Source organism: Bubalus bubalis, chromosome 6 (genome assembly GCF_019923935.1).
Source record: "Bubalus bubalis isolate 160015118507 breed Murrah chromosome 6, NDDB_SH_1, whole genome shotgun sequence".
Taxonomy (NCBI): Eukaryota; Metazoa; Chordata; class Mammalia; order Artiodactyla; family Bovidae; genus Bubalus; species Bubalus bubalis.
The window spans coordinates 97286375-97304523 of NC_059162.1; the positions used below are offsets into that span (position 1 = coordinate 97286375).

Sequence of the window (18149 nt, forward strand, 5' to 3'; positions counted from 1 at the left end):
ATCATAGAGACAGAAAGTAGAATGGTGATTTCCAAGGGCTGGCTGGTGGAGCTGGGGGAGGAGAGTTATTGTTTAATGGATATAGAGTTTCAGTTTTACGAGAGGAAAAGGTTTGGAGATAGCTGGTGGTGATGGTTGCACAACATTGTAAACATACTTAATACCACTGAATACACTTAAAAATGATTAAAATGGTACATTTTATGTTATGTGCATTTTATCACAATGTAAAAATAGTGGTATAACTTATCAATGCAGTTTGAGCATCTTTGGAGAGGTTTAGGGGGGGATCTCAGGCCTGGAATGATGGAGGGATCAACACTGTGACTTCAGGTGCTTATAGAGACAAGAGTTACGAGGCAGAGGTGGGCAGGCCTTTGGTGTCCAGGGGGACGGGCTGAGGAGGTCTATGGTTGTTGGTGGCTCTCACCGTCCTGCAGTGGGTCGGCCATCCCCACACAGGGCAGCCTTATTCTCTCTCTCCGCCACCTCCTCCTCCCCATCACTTCCTTTGCAGGGGAGACACCCTCCATCCCTACCTGTACCCCACTGGGCCTGGGTGATGTGCAATTTTCCTTGCAGCTGAGAAACAGACTCTCCATCTCTACATGACAATATGAATCTCTGCATTAGGTTTGCATTTCTTAATTAGGTGCTTGTCATTGTGTATTCCATAGAGTCACGTGTAAGTAAACAGTCGTAGACCTTTGAATAAATTTATTGGTTTTATTTATGTTTCTGGGCATAAAAATCTATAATTACCAGGTACAGCCTTCGTATAACTGATATTTAATGACAATTACTTTTTGTTACCATAGAAATGAGCCCAACGTAGTTACCCATAATTTCTCATTTCCCAAACCTCACACATGCTGAATTGCAATATTACCATAGTAATTGCCTATTAGTCATCATAAAATACGCAGTTACCCAAAAGATATCAGGATGCTGTGAAATTTCTCATCTTTGGGAAGCCTCAGTGCTTCTTGAGAGTCTGGAGATGGGGGAGAGGAACAGTCCTCCACGGGTGGTGCAGAAATGATTCAGCTTTACCGCACGGCTCTGCAGACCCCGCAGTGGAAATGGATGCTGCTACAACCCGCAGACTTGCAACACATTCTGTCTGTTGGCCCTGGTGAGCTTTACGTAGCAAAGAATGCTCCAGCGCAGTAAATCCAATTTAACTAAGGTTTGTTGAGGGCCTGCTGAGTGTCAAGCCCTGTGCTGCGCCTTAGGGAAGCAGATGGAGATCAGAGGCAGCCTTTGGCAATAAGAGGCCCAGTATTTGTACTAGAAGGGTGTGTGTCATGCTGTGGAAGCCTGGACATCATCAGAGCTAGTGTCTAACTGCCTACTAACCACACATTATATATATCATCCCTGCTAACACTCAAAACAACCCTGAGGTGGAGGTAGTATTATGGCCCCTTTTTAATTAGAGAAGCAAATTGAGGCCCAGAGATACCAAAGAACTTGCCCTGGGTCCCCTAGCAGGAAGGGTCAGATCAGGTTTATGAATCCAAGCTGGCCAGGCCTAGCCTGCTACAAATTAAATCCATGGCTACACTGTGTTGTGAATGCAGGGAGTGATTCCTTCTGACTAGGGGTGATGAGGGAAGGTTTTTGAAGAATGTATACAGTCCACCAGACATAGAAGGGATATAAGGAGAAATTTTTACAGCAATCATCATTACATATGGCAGAGGGTAAAATACCAGGGGAGGTATTTCCAGCACACACATACACACACTTACAAATACAAACATAACACACATATAGATACACACATAGGGACACATACACACGCATGCACAGACGCTGTAACCGACCAACCCCACTCACCTCAATAGCCAAAGAAGGAAACATTCCTAACTGTCCAAAATAGAACGGAAAACAAAATTAGCTATGTAAAAAATATGCGTCAGTATTCTATTTGTTCTTCGACAAGCATAAAACTGTGCGTTTTTCATCAACTGGAAGTGAGCACAAAGATCCACTGCAAGTTGCCTCACCAATTGGTATCTGCCAGCCCCTTCTCACTATGCCTCCTTCCCTACACAGGCCACATGCCCGCCCCCCCGCCAGCTTGCTGCCTCTCTCAGCCTCGTCAGCCTTGGAGTGGGATGGGGCCTCAGAGATAGCTTGTCCATGGCCCCACTTAGGGCAGGGGAACCTTAAGAAGCACCACACTAATGCCAGCTCTGACTATTAGAGGCTGTTTATATCCACGCTAATGGAGAAGGAAATGGCAACCCACTCCAGTGTTCTTGCTGGAGAATCCCAGGGACGGCGGGGCCTGGTGGGCTGCAGTCTAGGGTCTCACAGAGTCGGACACGACTGAAGCGACTTAGCAGCAGCAGCATATCCACACTAAACCTGTCAGCCATCATTTCTGCATTCTGCCCCTGAAGGATTAGTCAGGTTCGACCCATCTTCTACGTGGTAGCGTTTCAGCTGTTTGAGGATTGTGTGCCCCCACACCTCCCCAACTCCTCACTCACTCCAACCACTGTCAGCTCCCGTTCTCCAGGCTGAACACCCCCAGAGCTTTATGACTTTCCATATGTGAGCTGAAATCCAGTCCTCTCCCAGTCCTTCCTGCTGTCTTCTGAACATGCTCCAGATGTTCGTCATGGTCTATATTTGAGACGTGGTGTCCAGGATGGAAAAGTTATAATGATGAGTGTTGATGATGATGATGGTGATGATGGTGGTGCTGATGACCATGATAATGGTGATGATAAATAGACTATTGAACCTCCTGGATCTGGCCTTATTCTAGGTATTTTGCATGTATTGTTTTATTTAATTCTTAACTCTATTGTTATTCTCATTTTACAGATGAGGAGACTGAGGCATAGGTAGATTAGGTAACTCCCTTAAGTTCATAGAGCTAGCTAGCGGCACAGGAGAAGGAAGGAATCATCACAAGCCTAGTTCTGGGGACATACTTCTCCTGGTACAGCCTACTTGCCTATCGCTATCTGACATTGACCTCTTGTCAACCTCAATCGTTCCACTTGCATCCCTGCTAAGTCACAAGCCCCACACTCCAACCACCCTCCCACCCTTCCTTCTCTGAGAACCTTACAAGAAAGCATAGACTGGGCAGAAATCACACTGCTCCTTTGAGCAAAGAGGAAACCAAGCCACAGAGAGGCTAAGTAACTTGCTCAAGGTCACACAGTATGTGAGTCACATAGTTTTTCAAGATGAAGCGCAAGTGACACAGGGGCCAGACCAAGCCTTACCTCCCAGAACTCTCTCCCATTTTATATAACCTGAGTGATGTTTCTACAGAGGCTGAAAGGACACAGGGGCTGGCAGCATAATCAGGTGTCTAACCCACGAGTGCACACCGCCAAAACCAATTATTCAAATGAGCTTCCCAGCCAGGTTCCACAGAAAAGGCCAGATGGCTAGATGTCTGTGGAGATTGCTCCCCATCTCTCTCCCTTCAAGTAGCCTTTCAAAGTTAGAGTTGATAGTGAGTTGATTTTAATAATTGATTCTACAGTGAAGACAGGCCTCTGTGGGACAGTTACCCAGAATTAGGGGCTGGGGAGTCCGGAGGAGCAAAACATTGTGATGGAATCAAGAACTTCATGGGTCCCAGTCTTAGTTCCGAAACCGCTGATGGAATAGCATCAGTTCCATGTGCAATCCTTTGGGGGTGCCCTATATACCGTGAGAAGGAACCTATACTCGTCAACCTTGTCTTCAAGGTGGGCACAGCATTCAGGAAGCTCTTCCTCAGCCTCACCTCCCACTGTCTCCCTTGTTGATGTTCAGTGGCTCAGTGGATTCTTTGTGACCCCCTGGATTGTAGCATGCCAGGCTTCCCTGTCCCTGATTATCTCCCTTGCCCCATGCTCAAATGCTCACTCAGCAAGTACTTTGTCCCAAGCATCAACTGGGGACCTGCGGTGGGCTTGGCCCATGCTTGCCCTCAGGGAGCAGGTGCTGGTGAGCTGGATCTTGAGGGATGAGTGGGTGTTAGCCAGATAGAGAGATCGGCAACACATTCTCAACCAAAAGAATAATACTGTTAAGTAACAACAGTGATTATAATAATATAAGCATGAATGGAATTTTACAAGTTGTCAGACCCTATTCTAATAATTTTTAATGATTATCCCCTCTGGAGATGTAGGGGTGATAACTCATCATGCTTCTGCTCCCGCTCTCAGCCTACTACCACCCATGTAGGAGTAGATACAGGGATCAGAAAGATAGAGGTCAAAATGTTAGCTTTACTATTGATAGAAGCAGGATTTGGAAGCCATAGCTTGTATCTGTGGCTAAAATTGGCCTTCTTATACTTCACCCCAAAATTCAACTTCCCCACCATCCACAATTAAAAGATGCTTTCTTCTTGGAAGTAAAGTTATGACAAACCTAGACAGTATATTAAAAAGCAGAGATATCACTTTGCCAACAAAGGTCTATCTAGTCAAAGCTATGGTTTTTTCCAGTAGTCATGTACGGATGTGAGAGTAGGACCATAAAGAAGACTGAGTGCTAAGGAATTGTTTCTTTTGAACTGTGGTGCTGGAGAAGACTCTTGTGAATCCCTTGAACCTACTGTGTAGGTTCACACACTTAACAAAGGCTAAGGGGGCAGGTGGAAGCTGACAAGCCTAGCTACTTGGAGGTTTTATACCAGCATGCAGAAGGGGGTGCATTTTGTAACGAGCTCGTAAGACATATAATGTGCAAGGCTTGTGTGTAGAGACTGGGGGACATGATGCAAGAAGCTGGAGGAATAAGTAGGGACTGGTTTGTGGAGGATCCTGAGTGTCACACCAAGAATGAAACCATAAGACCAGCTAACATGTATGTAGCGCTTATCTCAAACAAGGCAGTATGCCCAGCGTTTACATTACTGATCCCATTCAATCCTTTAAAAAACCCTCTGAGGCAGGCAGAATCCATATTTTGCTGATCAAGTCTGAGGCCCAGAGAGGTTAAACCACCAGCTGATCCGTGGCCACACCAGAATCTTACTCAGGCAACATGGCTCTGGAGTCCACATTTGCAACCAAAGCCACTTCTCAGGCTCAGACCAGGTGGGCAAGGGTCTTGGCAGTTTCCAGATTTGTGAAGAGCTAAAGAACTTTTCTTCCCTCCAGTTCTTCCTCTGCCTCTTTTCAGTAAAGAAATGGAAATAGCTAATTCCTGGCCCCAAGGGCTGGGGTTTTTCCCAGGTGGCTCAGTGGTAAAGAACCTGCCTGCCAATGTAGGAGATGTGGGTTTCGTCCCTGGGTTGGGAAGATCCCCTGAAGAAGTAAATGGCAATCTACTCCAGTATTCTTGCCTGGAAAATCCTATGGACAGAGGAGCTGGTGGGCTACAGTCCATGGAGTTACAAAGAGTCAGACTCAACTTAGTGACTAAACAACAAGCCTCAAGGGTCTTTAGACAATGTGCCCTCTTGAGCCTTTAAAATGGTTCTCTACTCTTTGTCAGTGTTCTTTATAGAGAGAAAAATAATCCATCAGTTCTGGAATTGACTTTCAACTCTACCCTTACATAGCTGTGTGACCTTGGCATTAGTTTTCCCATCTTTGAAATATGGAAATTGGGTTTTATGAAACCTTAGATCCTTCTGACTGGTGACTGGCTCTCAGAATTGCTTTCAGTTTCAGTGTGGAAATCCCCCCAGGTCCAGCAGGAGCCTAGAAGGAGGGGGCTGAATCCCAGAGCACATGCTCTCCACAGGGAGGGAAAGGGTGCTCCAATACTTCTCCTTGTCCACTAGGAATAAGCTCTGGGAGAAGGGGCACCAGAGAGTCTAGGGTTAGAGATGACCCTTTTCCCAGGTGTGGTCTCAGTGCTCCCTTCCCCAGTCCTACCACCTTGCCAGAAGGACCACCACGACAGGGTCAAGACCTTGCTGACCCATAGAGGTCAGACCCCAAGTGCTCATTCTGGCTCTGCTGCGAACCTTGGGCACACCCAGGGCCACCTCCCACAGACATGTAGTTTGTGCACTGCACACAGGCTCCTGGTCCAGGGGCCAAGGTGGGCTGCAACTCTGCTCCCATCTGGCCAGAGCAAGTGCCCACCCAGATGGGTACGTGTTTCTAAGTTGTCAACCAGGAATGACGGGCAGTTTGGCCGTTTGCATAAAGGTACCTTTCATGCTAGGTCCTGCTTGAGGCCCAGTTTCTCCATTTAAAAGCTAAGGGTATTTCATCCACCCCTCAGCTCATATGAGTCCCTCTGTCAGGCACTGAACAGACTCCCAGGGCTGCCACAAGAGACTAGAGTGATAGTTAAGAATATAGGCTTTAGAGCTGGGCACACCAGGTTCAAGTCCTGTCTCTGTCCCTTTTCCTTGCTGGGCTAAGGGCAAATTACTTAACCTTTCTGTTTATTTCCATTTCTTCACATTACTGTGAGTTGGCTATGTACCTGACACTGGGCTAACGCTGAAGACTCAATGGCAAATGAAATTGACTTAGCTCTGCCCTCCCAGTGCTTTTAGATCTCTGAGCAAAGCATGAATTTGTCCAAGATCTTAAAACGACTCAGTGGTAGATCTGGGACTCAAACCCAAATTCTTCTGAGTTGGAACCTACGTGATTATCTATCCTCCTCTCTGCCTCCACAGCCTGGGCCACATCCCTGTTGTGATCACATAAGAAGGAACATGAAGGAAATGCTTTAAACATCTCAGTGGTGGTGATGGGGAGTGGATTGATATAATTGCCCCTTGTGTGTGTGTTTGGGACAAAGAGCACTGCCCATTACCCTCTGTTTCCACTGCAGCAGGGCCCAGCCCACCTGCTAAGCATTTTGCAGCAGCTGTTGATGATAGATTGCCTGGCATTCTGACACTGGCCAATCAATAGAGCTGGAAGTTGCCTCGGGCCAAGGGCAATTGAATCTCAACCTTTTAGTGCCATTAAATAAAGCAATATTTATTTTGCTTTTGGTGCAAATATGCTTAATCCAATTCAGCTCATTGATAATGCTGAAAAACTGCTGCATTTGGGGGACAATTGTGTGCATGCCCTATATATCTCCACTTGTCCACGCCACCCTTCCAGGATCACACAGCCCCACATGCTCAGGGTGAGGTTGATCTGGAGCCACCAAACTGCCTTCCTCTCTACCCTTTAGAGGAGATGAAAAGGAAATCATAAGGAGGGGAATTAAAATCATCGCTCTCGTTTCAGCTGCTATTGTTGTAACAGGGATGAGGTGTGATGTCCTTCACAAGATGGAGCTGTTTATTTGCCATTTAAATAATGTCCTCCAGAAACATTGTATCTCTCCCATTGAGCAGAGGAGGAGGAGAGCAGTACAGGAAGAGCAGACAAGGGAGTAGCCTAGCATCTCTTTCATAGATCATATAACCTCCTTGATGGCTGGAGGGATTGCCAAGGGTCACTGAGTTCAGTCAGACCTGGGTTTGAATCCCAGCTCTATATTTTACTGGTTGTCAAATGACCTTCTGAAGGTCATATCTCTCTTGGATTTTATTTGCTCATTTTTTAAATGGGGATAAATTCTACCCACCTCACTGGGTTATCGTGAGAGTATCTGGCATGTAACAAGTGCTTAAATACTTTTCAATATATGTCTTCAAGTAATTATCTGGACCTTGTTTGCAAACCTTCAGGGTATTTGTTCATGCATTTGTTCATCTATTCATTTACTCATTTATTTAATAGATATATTGAACCTTCTCTGCACTTGGGTCTGTAGTATACGAAGTTGGAATGGAGGTGGGCAAGATGACACAGACATAGTCCCCACCCTCACTAGGCTGACAGTTTCGAAGAAAAAAGGAAAGATACTCAAGAGTATTTCCTGCTCAAGAGAAAGATGTTACATATTACATGAATAGTCCATGGAATTCTCCAGGCCAGAATGCTAGAGTGGGTAGCCTTTCCCTTCTCCAGGGGATCTTCCCAACCCAGGGATCGAACCCAGGTCTCCCACATTGCAGTCAGATTCTTTACCAGCTGAGCCACAAGGGAAGCCCAAGAATACTAGAGTGGGTAGCTATCCCTTGTCCAAGGGACTTCCCAACCCAGGAATCAACCCGGGTCTCCTGCCTTGCGGGTGGATTCTTTACCAACTGAGTTACCAGGGAAGCCACATATTACACAGTTATTTATAAACTTGACTTTCATAAATTTGTATTTTTTAGAATGGTCCTAATGTCAAATATTCTATCTCATTGGTACCATAAATAGCCCCACTTGTATCAGAACTTGGGTCCTTATTTTGAGCCCATTCAGAAATTTTACCTTGAAAATGAGTAACAAAATAATAGAGGACCAAGGAGACAGAGGCCCAGAGTAGAAACCCTGGCTTTCACACACAGTGACTCTAAAGTGGTGATCATAGGGGTGAAAGCCAGGCATCTGGAGGTCATCTTGTTCATTCCCCTGTCTTTAGGCAGTTGATTTGGGTCCTGAAACCACTGATGAGAAACAACCTGCACCAGCACTGACCTCCTAGTGCCCGTGACCCAGTGAAGGACACAAGCATAACACTGTTAAGAATGTATAGAATTTCCCTGACTTTGTACATGCCACCAACTCTGGAATGTTCTCTCTTGTCTTGACTTTGACAAACTTCCCATCTTCTCTTCAAAGCTCTGAGAAACATCAGAACTCCTAGAGGTAAGGATTGGGTCTGATGCAAATCTCAAATGTTGGAAAACTCATGCAATAAATGTTAGTTCAGTTCAGGTCAGTCGCTCAGTTGTGTCCGACTCTTTGCGACCCCATGAACTGCAGCACACCAGGCCTCCCTGTCCATCGCCAACTCCCGGAGTTCACTCAAACTCATGTGCATCAAGTCGGTGATGCCATCCAACCATCTCATCCTCTGTCGTCCCCTTCTCCTCCTGCCCCCAATCCCTCCCAGCATCAGAGTCTTTTCCAATGAGTCAACTCTTCACATGAGGTGTCCAAAGTATTGGAGTTTCAGCTTTAGCATCAGTCCTTCCAATGAACACCCAGGACTGATCTCCTTTAGGATGGACTGGTTGGATCTCCTTGCAGTCCAAGGGACTCTCAAGAGTCTTCTCCAACACCACAGTTCAAAAGCATCAATTCTTTGGCGCTCAACTTTCTTCACAGTCCAACTCTCACATCCATACATGACAGCTAGAAAAATCATAGCCTTGACTAGACGGACCTTTGTTGGCAAAGTAATATCTCTGATTTTTAATATGCTGTCTAATTTGGTCATAACTTTCCTTCCAAGGAGTAAGCATCTTTTAATTTCATGGCTGCAATCACCATCTGCAGTGATTTGGAGCCCCAAAAAATAAGTCTGACACTGTTTCCACTGTTTCCCCATCTATTTCCCAGGAAGTGATGGGACCAGATGCCATGATCTTAGTTTTCTGAATGTTAAGATATTGATAATTCTTTATTATTTGGCATTTCATTTAAAAACTTTATCAATCCCTTTCCTAGACTATGTTGTTCTCTTTGTATTTCAACCTGCTGCTGCTGCTGCGTCACTTCAGTCATGTCCGACTCTGTGTGACCCCAGAGACAGCAGCCCACCAGTCTCCCCCATCCCTGGGATTCTCCAGGCAAGAACACTGGAGTGTGTTGCCATTTCCTTCTCCATTTCAACCTGACCTTATTCAAAATGTATGCTTCTTCCAACTCCCTAGCTTTGGAGGTAAAGCCCAGTTAGTGATGCCTTTGAATCATTTAATGAGAGAGCTGGAAGAGTCCTTTATGCATGAAGTGTAGCCCCCTCATTCTACAAAATGCATGAAGCCTAGGAGAGGGAGAGGACTTTCCTAAGATGACATAGACATTAGAGGTGAGGCCTGTCCCCTGGCCCCTAGGCAGAGCTCCTACAATTTTACTAAGATGTTTTCTTCAATAAATATCAGTCTTTCTACTGATAGACTGGTTGCCAATAGAAGCTTTCTTTAAAAATCAGCTCAAAAAGAACCCAGAACCGGTACTGCTGATTTAAGAGTTCCACGAATGCTTTAGCTTCTAAAGCACTCCAGGATTCTTGAGGATTGAGTTGCCTTTGAATCCCCAGCCATACTCTGCTTTCATCTGAAGGTTGGATCAAGGAGTGGATCTTTCAGGATCTCTCAGCAAAGACACTTTTCCTTCCATTTTGAATCTCACTTTTTGAATCAGAGAGGCTCTCGGGAAGCAGCATGACCAGGTATGAAGATCATGGAGTCCAGGGCCAGGACACCTCCTGGATTCCAGTCTGGGCCCTGTGCAGTACTGGTTAGCTGACCTTGGAAGAGTGGCTTATTTTCTCTGGCCCTCAGTGCTCTCACTTGAAAAAAAAATGCAATCTGCCTGTGTGGCTGGATGTTTCTGAGAACTATATAGGATATAGGAAAATGCTTGAGAAAGAATGAAATGTTCATTCAACAACTACATCTTTAATGTCTGCTGTAGTCCAGGCTTTTTGTCAGGCACAGGAATACAAACATGAATAAGGCCTCATCCTTGCACTTGAGGAATTCATGGTCCGGTGGGGAAGACAGTCTTAACAATGACTATATCTTATGTGGTAGCCACCCCGATGCGGGGGCGATGGATGCCACGGGAGCAGAGGAAAAACACCCACCATGTGTTTGCAGAGAGTAAGTCAGCAAGCCTTCCTGGAGGAGATGATATTTAGGCTCAGACAATTTCAACAATGTACCACGGTTACCACTGCCGTCACTGGCTCCCCTTTCTTCAGCGTTCATTCTGTCTGAGGATTCTGCTGAGCCATTTGTAGACATTAGCTCATGTGTGCAGTCCAGGTCAAGGTTGTTATCTTCATTTTACATATGATAAAACAGAAACCCAGAGGGGTTTTTAAAAAAGAAATTTTAAGGTCACATAGCTGGTAAGGAGTACACCAAAACTTAAGCCTAACTGACCTCCAAAGCGTCTAGTCTTCCCAACATAACCTCATTGTTCTGTGTTATTCTGTGGGGGAAGGCTGAGACTGATGGAGAAAGTCACTGGAAGACAAATTTCAGCTAAAGACAGGGAAGATTTTCTTAACAGAGCTTTCCAAGAATGAGATAAGCTGTTTGGGGGGATGATGACTACCAGGGCCTGGCGGTGTCATGGAACAAGTGACTTGGCCAAGACTTTGCTGAAGGCATTCTTATTTGGAAGAGGGAGAAGTAAGAAAGCTAACCATCTCTAAGGATACAGTTGTTTATGATTAAATCCTGTTATCAATGACAGTGTTCCCTTCCAAATTTTTAGGTGCTCAGTGAAGGCTAGAAAAATTCTGTGGGAACAACACCGAGATCAATGGTTTCACCTGCTTGGTGACCAGCCACTGGGAAGCTGACAATATAAAGGACCTGCTGGAGTTTTCCATAAATTTGTCCACAGAGCCATACAGTTAGAGATGCTTTCAGTTAAAGAAATAGGGACTGACCCTTCCACTTAAAAAAATTAAATTTATAAGAAGGGGCTAACAGAATGAAGCAGAAGCTGGAGGTCCAGATTTGGAAAACAACCAACAGAGTAGCTCTGGAGGACAGAAAAAAAGGCTGTTGGCAGGAACAATCTGCCTCTGTTCCACCACAGCAGTGCTGTGTGACCCAGCTGCCAGCCTCGCATTACCTGATCCAAGTTTAAGTCCTGAGCAGAAGTAGCCGTGGCCTAAGTCTGGGTTTCTCGCTGCTCCCCTGACTGCCAGGTCATGCGGCCCATCTCTCTTGTGTGGTGAGAGAAAAGGCGACACCGCAGTCTCGGCATCTTGTAATGGTACAGGAATGAACTCTCCCGAACTCTGCTCCATCTAGTCACAGTCAGACACTGGCACTGACAGAAGAAAATGGACAGATGCCTACGACATTAGGAGGGAAGACAGCATGGATATAAACTCAGATCTGCCTGATTTCCAGAATGGGGGAGAAAGCCAGGAGGTCATCCCTGACCACCACTGTCCACTGCCCACGCCAGCCCCTGATGGATCGCAAATCTATCAGTTTACGCCACTCATACAGCATGTAGCACAAAACCGTGACAAAATACAAGGAGACAACATAACATTTCTGATTGCCACCATGTGCCGGAACTTGTGTGAAGTTAAAGTTGTTACATGTATTATCTCATTTAATTCTCATCACAGGGTCCTGAATTATAAATGCACATGAGCCTGTGAGCAGATCTTCTTTCTCTAGACTATGTTAGACTGTGTTTCTTGTGAATTTCTTACCTGGAATTGTGAGAATGTTCATAAGCTGATCATGACTTCACTGGTTCTCTCAGCAAAGTTATTTGTAGCCTCTCTGTGCTTCAGTTTCCACATCTGCAAAATGGGCATAATAAAGCACTCCCTCATAAGGTTGACATTAATGAAGTATTTCACACTTAGTACAGTACTTAATTTTTGAGACAAACAATATCAGAAAGTTCTGTTGACTGTGACCCCTTGATTGTGATGGTAATAATATTGTAACATGCATGTAAAACTCTGTTTCCACTCCACCATCAGTGAGAAGCCAACATCAGCACCTGAGTCATCTAAATACAGAAATGTGAAGCTAAAACAGTGAAGCTACTTGCCAGGCACCGGAGGCCCTTACATTTCCCCTCCCACTCCCTTTATAATTCACTGTCACCACCTCCTCACTACATGCTCTGTGATTTGATCAACCCAAATTGCCCACATTCCTCCAAAAGCCTGGGTGGCTTCATAATTCCTTTCTTTGCTTACACTTTTCCTTCTGTCCCTACACCATCAAACATTCGTTCAGTAAGACCCAACTCAAATGGCTTCTCCTCAATGAAGCTTTTTCCCATGTGTCCCCACGAAACATTAATTATTCCCCCATGGTGTTCCTGGCCCACTTATTTTAAGTGAGAGAGGAAATTTTTATTATTTACTCCCCAACCACCTTGAAGGTGAGATAGTCTGAGTGGTCCTACTGGTGGTCCCCGGTAGAGTCCTTTTTATTTTTTTTCTGAGCAAGGTGATAGGTGGAATGTGTATGTAATAAGTTGTAGTAGTAATATATAGTTAGTCACTCAGTCGTGTCCAATTCTGAGACCCCATAGACTCTAGCCCGCCAGGCTCCTCTGTCCATGGGATTTTCCAGGCAAGAATAATGGAGTGGATTGCCATGCCCTCCTCCAGAGCATCTTTCCAATCCAGGGATCAAACCCAGGTCTCCTGCATTGCAGGCAGATTCTTTACCATCTGAGCCACCTGAGAGGGGGGTTAAATTTTATTACTTAAGGAATAGAGGGAAGGGTTTGGGAAACAAGATGGGATGGATTAAATAGTAAGACAGGGATAGAGAGAAAAAGGGGGACATTTGGGCAAAGAAAGGCCATCATCAGTTTTAAATCTGATTAAAAATCTGCAAAGAGCAGAATTTTATCCTACACGTGATGGAGAATCATAGATGAATCTTGATCAAGGAAGCATGATCATCAGATCTGTGTGGGAGACATTCTGGAGACAGGAGAAGGATGGGTACAGTCATTTGAGTTGTGAGCAAGCGCAGGGTTTCTGAAGTTGTCCCTCAGCCTGGGCTGGCCTGGAGAGTGCCTACAGCATGCAAAGGTCCAGCAGTTGGAGGCAGAGACCCAGAGACCTGGGAAAGGTTCCTCCTCCCAAGGACGAGTAGGGCTTTGAGTCGGTCTGGAGGAAGAGCAGGAGGAAGAGGGAGATGGGGAGGTCAGAGGTCACGGTCACTTGTCCTAGTGAAGTAATGAATGTGCCCAAGGGAGGTCATGGAGAAGGTGGGCAGAGTAGTTCTCACAGAGCAGGTGACCTGTGAGCTAAGATTGGTGCTAAGTGAGAATGAATCCTGTACCTATCTGGAGGAAGAGGCTTCCAGGCCGAGGGGACAAGCTGTACAAGAGTCCTGGGGCTGGAAGTACCCAGTGTGTTGGAGGAACAGTAGGAGTCCAGAACCTGGCATGAAAGCAGCAGGGGGTGGTGTAGGAGCTGAGCTCATAGCAATAACAGAGGGGACCACATGGTTGCTTGTAGCTGGCGGTAAGGACTTTGGCTTCCACTCTGCATCTATAGAGAACCATTTGAGCAGAGAAGGGCCATAATCAGACTTACGCTTTAATAGGATCACCCTGTTTATTGTATGGGAAATGGGGAATGGGTATCTAGGATGAGAGGTAGGGTGGGAGGTACAAGGGGGAAACAAGACCAGGTAAGAGAGTATTACAATACTGAACTTGGTCCAAGCTCAAAGTGGCAGTAGTGGAGGTGATAAAGCAGTGCTCGGTTCTGAGTATATTTTGAAGGTAGACACAATGGACTGGCTGTGAGTGTGAGACAGGGAGGAACAGTGCGGATGCCAGTGGTTTGGCCTGAGCCTTCTTTCTGGCCCTGTAGAGAAGAAGCACATGTGTCGATGGTCTTGCATGAACACGGAAGTGAGACGGCTCCACAGAAATATGTTTGAACCTCTCCGTGACTCAGTTTTTTTTCCTGTCAAGTGAGAATTATAATAGCAGTGCCCACATAGTGCTGTTGAAAGGAAATGAATTAATACATGTAAAATATGCTCAGTGCTATCTCTGGCCAAAAAAAAAACTGCACTAGGTAAGTGACATAATGACTGCTCCCACTCCTAACTGTATTTTGGAGAAGTGAGGAGCTTGGCTTGTCCTCTGTGTACTGACTCTGACTTTGGGTACTGCCTAGGTGCTCTCTGATGGGGTTTGACCTGAACCGCCACTGGCTGGATCCCTCTCCGTGGGCCCACCCCACCCTGCATGGGGTGAAACAGCTCATCATTCAGATGTACAACGACCCTGTGAGTAACTGAACCTCCTCAGCTTTTGCTGGTCTGACAGCTTGATCTGGGAAAGGGGCGATGTGGTACTGGGACAGTCCACCAGGGGCTGCAAATGAGGAATTCAGGGTCAAAGTCAGGGAGGGACTAGGCCTGCTGGTCTCTTCTATGAACTGAACAAGTGCCTTCCTCACCCCTCACAAACACCAGCTTCAGTTGTGGAGATCTCATGGGACGAAGGAAATATACCCACTTACATTTGTCAGGGCTCTTGGGTTACAAGCAAAAGAAATACAACTTGTGCTAATTTACAAAGAAGAGAGAATTTTTTAGAAGAATCCCAGAGCCTCATATAGGCAAAGATTGCAGCCTGGCCTCCTGTACCTGTAGGGAACATGTGCCAAGTATCACATCCAGCACTTCTTCCACAAGAGAGTGTGACTCCCTCTCATATTCTAGCTCCAGTTCCAAGTGGATTGTGCTTGGCCTGACTGGGAGGACATGGCCCCCTCTGGGCAAGGCAACTCTGGCCCAAGAGGCGAGGATCTGTCAGGACAGGAGAGCCTCACTGGAGTCATGTAGCCACACTTGCAGTGTGTGGTGTAGGGATGAACATATTTCCAGATAAAAGGACCTGCTATTCCAGGAAGATGGGGAACGGGGAGGTCCTCACTGAGTTTGTTCATAGGGGCAAGACTTTGTGAGAAATGGGAGAAGATACTGGGGTTTCATAGCTGAGAGAACTCTTTGAAGAGTTATGAGAGACGACAGACATCTTCCACTTGGAGCCAAAGCAAGAGGTAAGGCCAATAGAGAAACAGAGCTTTTTAACCATTAGAGTTGCCCAATGATGGATGGGTATGTGAGCTGTGAACTTGGCCTTACTTAAAGTGTTCAACTTGAAGCTAAATGGCACTGTCAAAAATACTGCATGAAGGAGACACAATTGTCTGGGAGACATTATAGTGAGATTACATGCAAGTCTCTTCCAACGTTGATGACCATGCCTTATGACCCTTGGCTGCCATCAGATGACAGACATGATTGCTAAAACAAAAAAGTTTCCAGAGTTGGGGTATTTCAGTGATACACCTGTGTACCACATTTTACTTGCTTTCTTTGAAGATGCCAATAAGAATATCATAAATTAAAGATCAGTCTTTACTGGCCAGACAAAAATGTGTACATAAAAGCAAGTCTATTTATCTTGTTTTTACAAGCAAGGATTCGTGAAAAAGTAAGTGCTTCGGTGCAAAGTAGTTAACTCAACAGCCATCTTGATCCTTCTCTGGGAGCTTTGCCTTCTTAGGTCTTTTACAGCCCACCTGCCATCAGGGCTTACATAGCCACAGCTTTAGCATATCTGCTTCTTTTTCCAACTCACCCCTCCTTGTCTACAAAAGAAGCTGTTAGCTCTGCTCACCAAACTCCATTATTACCCTGAACTCTTGATCCATCCTGATGAGCTTTCCTGGCAGAGAGAAGTTGCTTCTAAATTTTGCAGGAGGTGTCTGTTGTCAACTGAGTTCTTCCCCTCAGAGCTCAGTGTTAACTGCAACCTCCCTGATAGAATCCCCACACCTCCTTCTTCTGCCATCTCCTTCTTAAAGAGAACAGCCCCCACATTTTTTCTGATGTAGTTAATAATAGGTATTCAATAACTATATGTTGAGTTGAACTGGATTGAACATGGTAAATCCTGTTAGGCCTACTGTAATATGGTTTATAGATTCCAAACAGCTATTCACAGAAGAGATAAAGAGATATGACCAAAGACAAGACATGAGACAGGAGAGATGACAGAGTGTGGGCCATGGAACAAAGCAGTGTTTTAGGTGAATCCCCAAGGAGAGAACTAGGGGTGGAACCAAAGGGAGGGTATCAGGTTTGTTAAAGAGAAGAGACCGTCATCAATCTGAGGTCACTGATTTGCTCCCAGGCAACTGGGCCCTTGATCCTGTTACAGAACACGATCAGGGATTTGGGGGGTATTAGGATATTCTTTGTGCCATGAGTAGGTTGATCATCGAATGCAGCTCCCACAGCTCGCTCAGCTTCCAAGTATGTCTGAGCGAGCTCTGGGAGCTGCATTCTCCCGAAAGTCCACTCCTTTTCTCCCCAGGCAAGGATGTGGGTGGGGCTCTAACGTGGGACCCAAACTGAACTGGGCCAGGACCCCAGCTCCCTCCGTCTCTTTCTCTCTTCTCCCTTCTCTCTCCCTGTGCCCAGAATCTTATTTCAGCCTTTCCTTCCTCTTCCCACAAATATTTATCAAGTCGTTTCTCAGGTATTGTAGTTGAAATAGTGAGCACAACACTAACCCTTACAATCTAGTGGGGAAATGGACATTAAAAAAGTGTATGCATGCTCAGGCATTTCAGTCATATCCGACTCTTTGCAACCCCATGGACTATACCCTCCCAGGCTCCTCTGTCCATGGGATTCTCCAGGCAAGAATACTGGAGTGGGTTGCCATTTCCTTCTCCAGGGGATCTTCCCAACACAGGAATGAAACCTGCATCTCTAATGTCTCTTACATTGGCAGGCAGGTTTTTTACTACTAGTGCCACCTGGGAAGCCCTATTAAACAAGTAAATACTGATAAATATTATAGATTTATAAATTTCATTGTTGTTGTTGTTCAGTCACTCAGTTGTGTTCTACTCTTTGCAACCTGATGGACTGCAGCATACCAGGCTTCCCTGTCCTTCACTATCTCCCAGAGTTTGCACAAATTCATGTCCATCGAGTCAGTGATGCTATCCAACCATGTTATCCTCTTTCATCCCCTTCTCCTCAGCCGCCTTGACGGGGAACCAAGAGGGAACTCCATGAAATGCGTATGTGTTCAGTCATATCTGACTCTTTGCAACCCGAAGCCCACTAGGTTTCTCTATCCATGGGATTTTTCAAGCAAGAATTCTGTAGAGGGTTGCCATTTCCTCTTCCAGGGGATCTCCTTCCTTCAAGGGGATCTTCCCAACCCAGGGATCAAACCTGAGTCTCCTGTGTCTCCTGCATGCAAGAGGATTCTTTAACCCACTGAACCATTGGAGGAGCCTCATAAATTTTGTTAGGAGTTACCCCCCACCCCACCCCCCCCCCAAAAAAAAAAAAAAACACCTACAGACTGTTATCTATGAGTTCAGGTCAGTTCATTCGCCCAGTCATGTCCGACTCTGTGACTCCCATGTACTAGAGCACACCAGGCCTCCCTGTCTACCATCAACTCCTGGAGTTTACTCAAACTCATGTGGATTTTGTTGGTGATGCCATCCAAGCATCTCATCCTCTGTTGTTCCCTTCTGATCCCACCTTCATTCTTTCCCAGCATCAGGATCTTTCCAAATGGGTCAGTTCTTCACATCAGGTGGCCAAAGTATTGGAGTTTCAGCTTCAGCATCAGTCCTTC

The 18149-nt window shown here is 45.7% G+C and overlaps 1 protein-coding gene across 1 annotated transcript in view; it reads left to right on the plus strand.

The window, feature by feature from the left end:
• AGBL4 (AGBL carboxypeptidase 4) overlaps positions 1-18149 on the plus strand; it is a 1467749-nt gene that overhangs the window by 1348627 nt on the left and 100973 nt on the right. The window contains exon 9 of the mRNA XM_044945032.2: positions 14647-14758. Coding sequence (XP_044800967.1) covers positions 14647-14758 — 112 coding nt within the window. The remainder of the gene's footprint in view (positions 1-14646; positions 14759-18149) is intronic.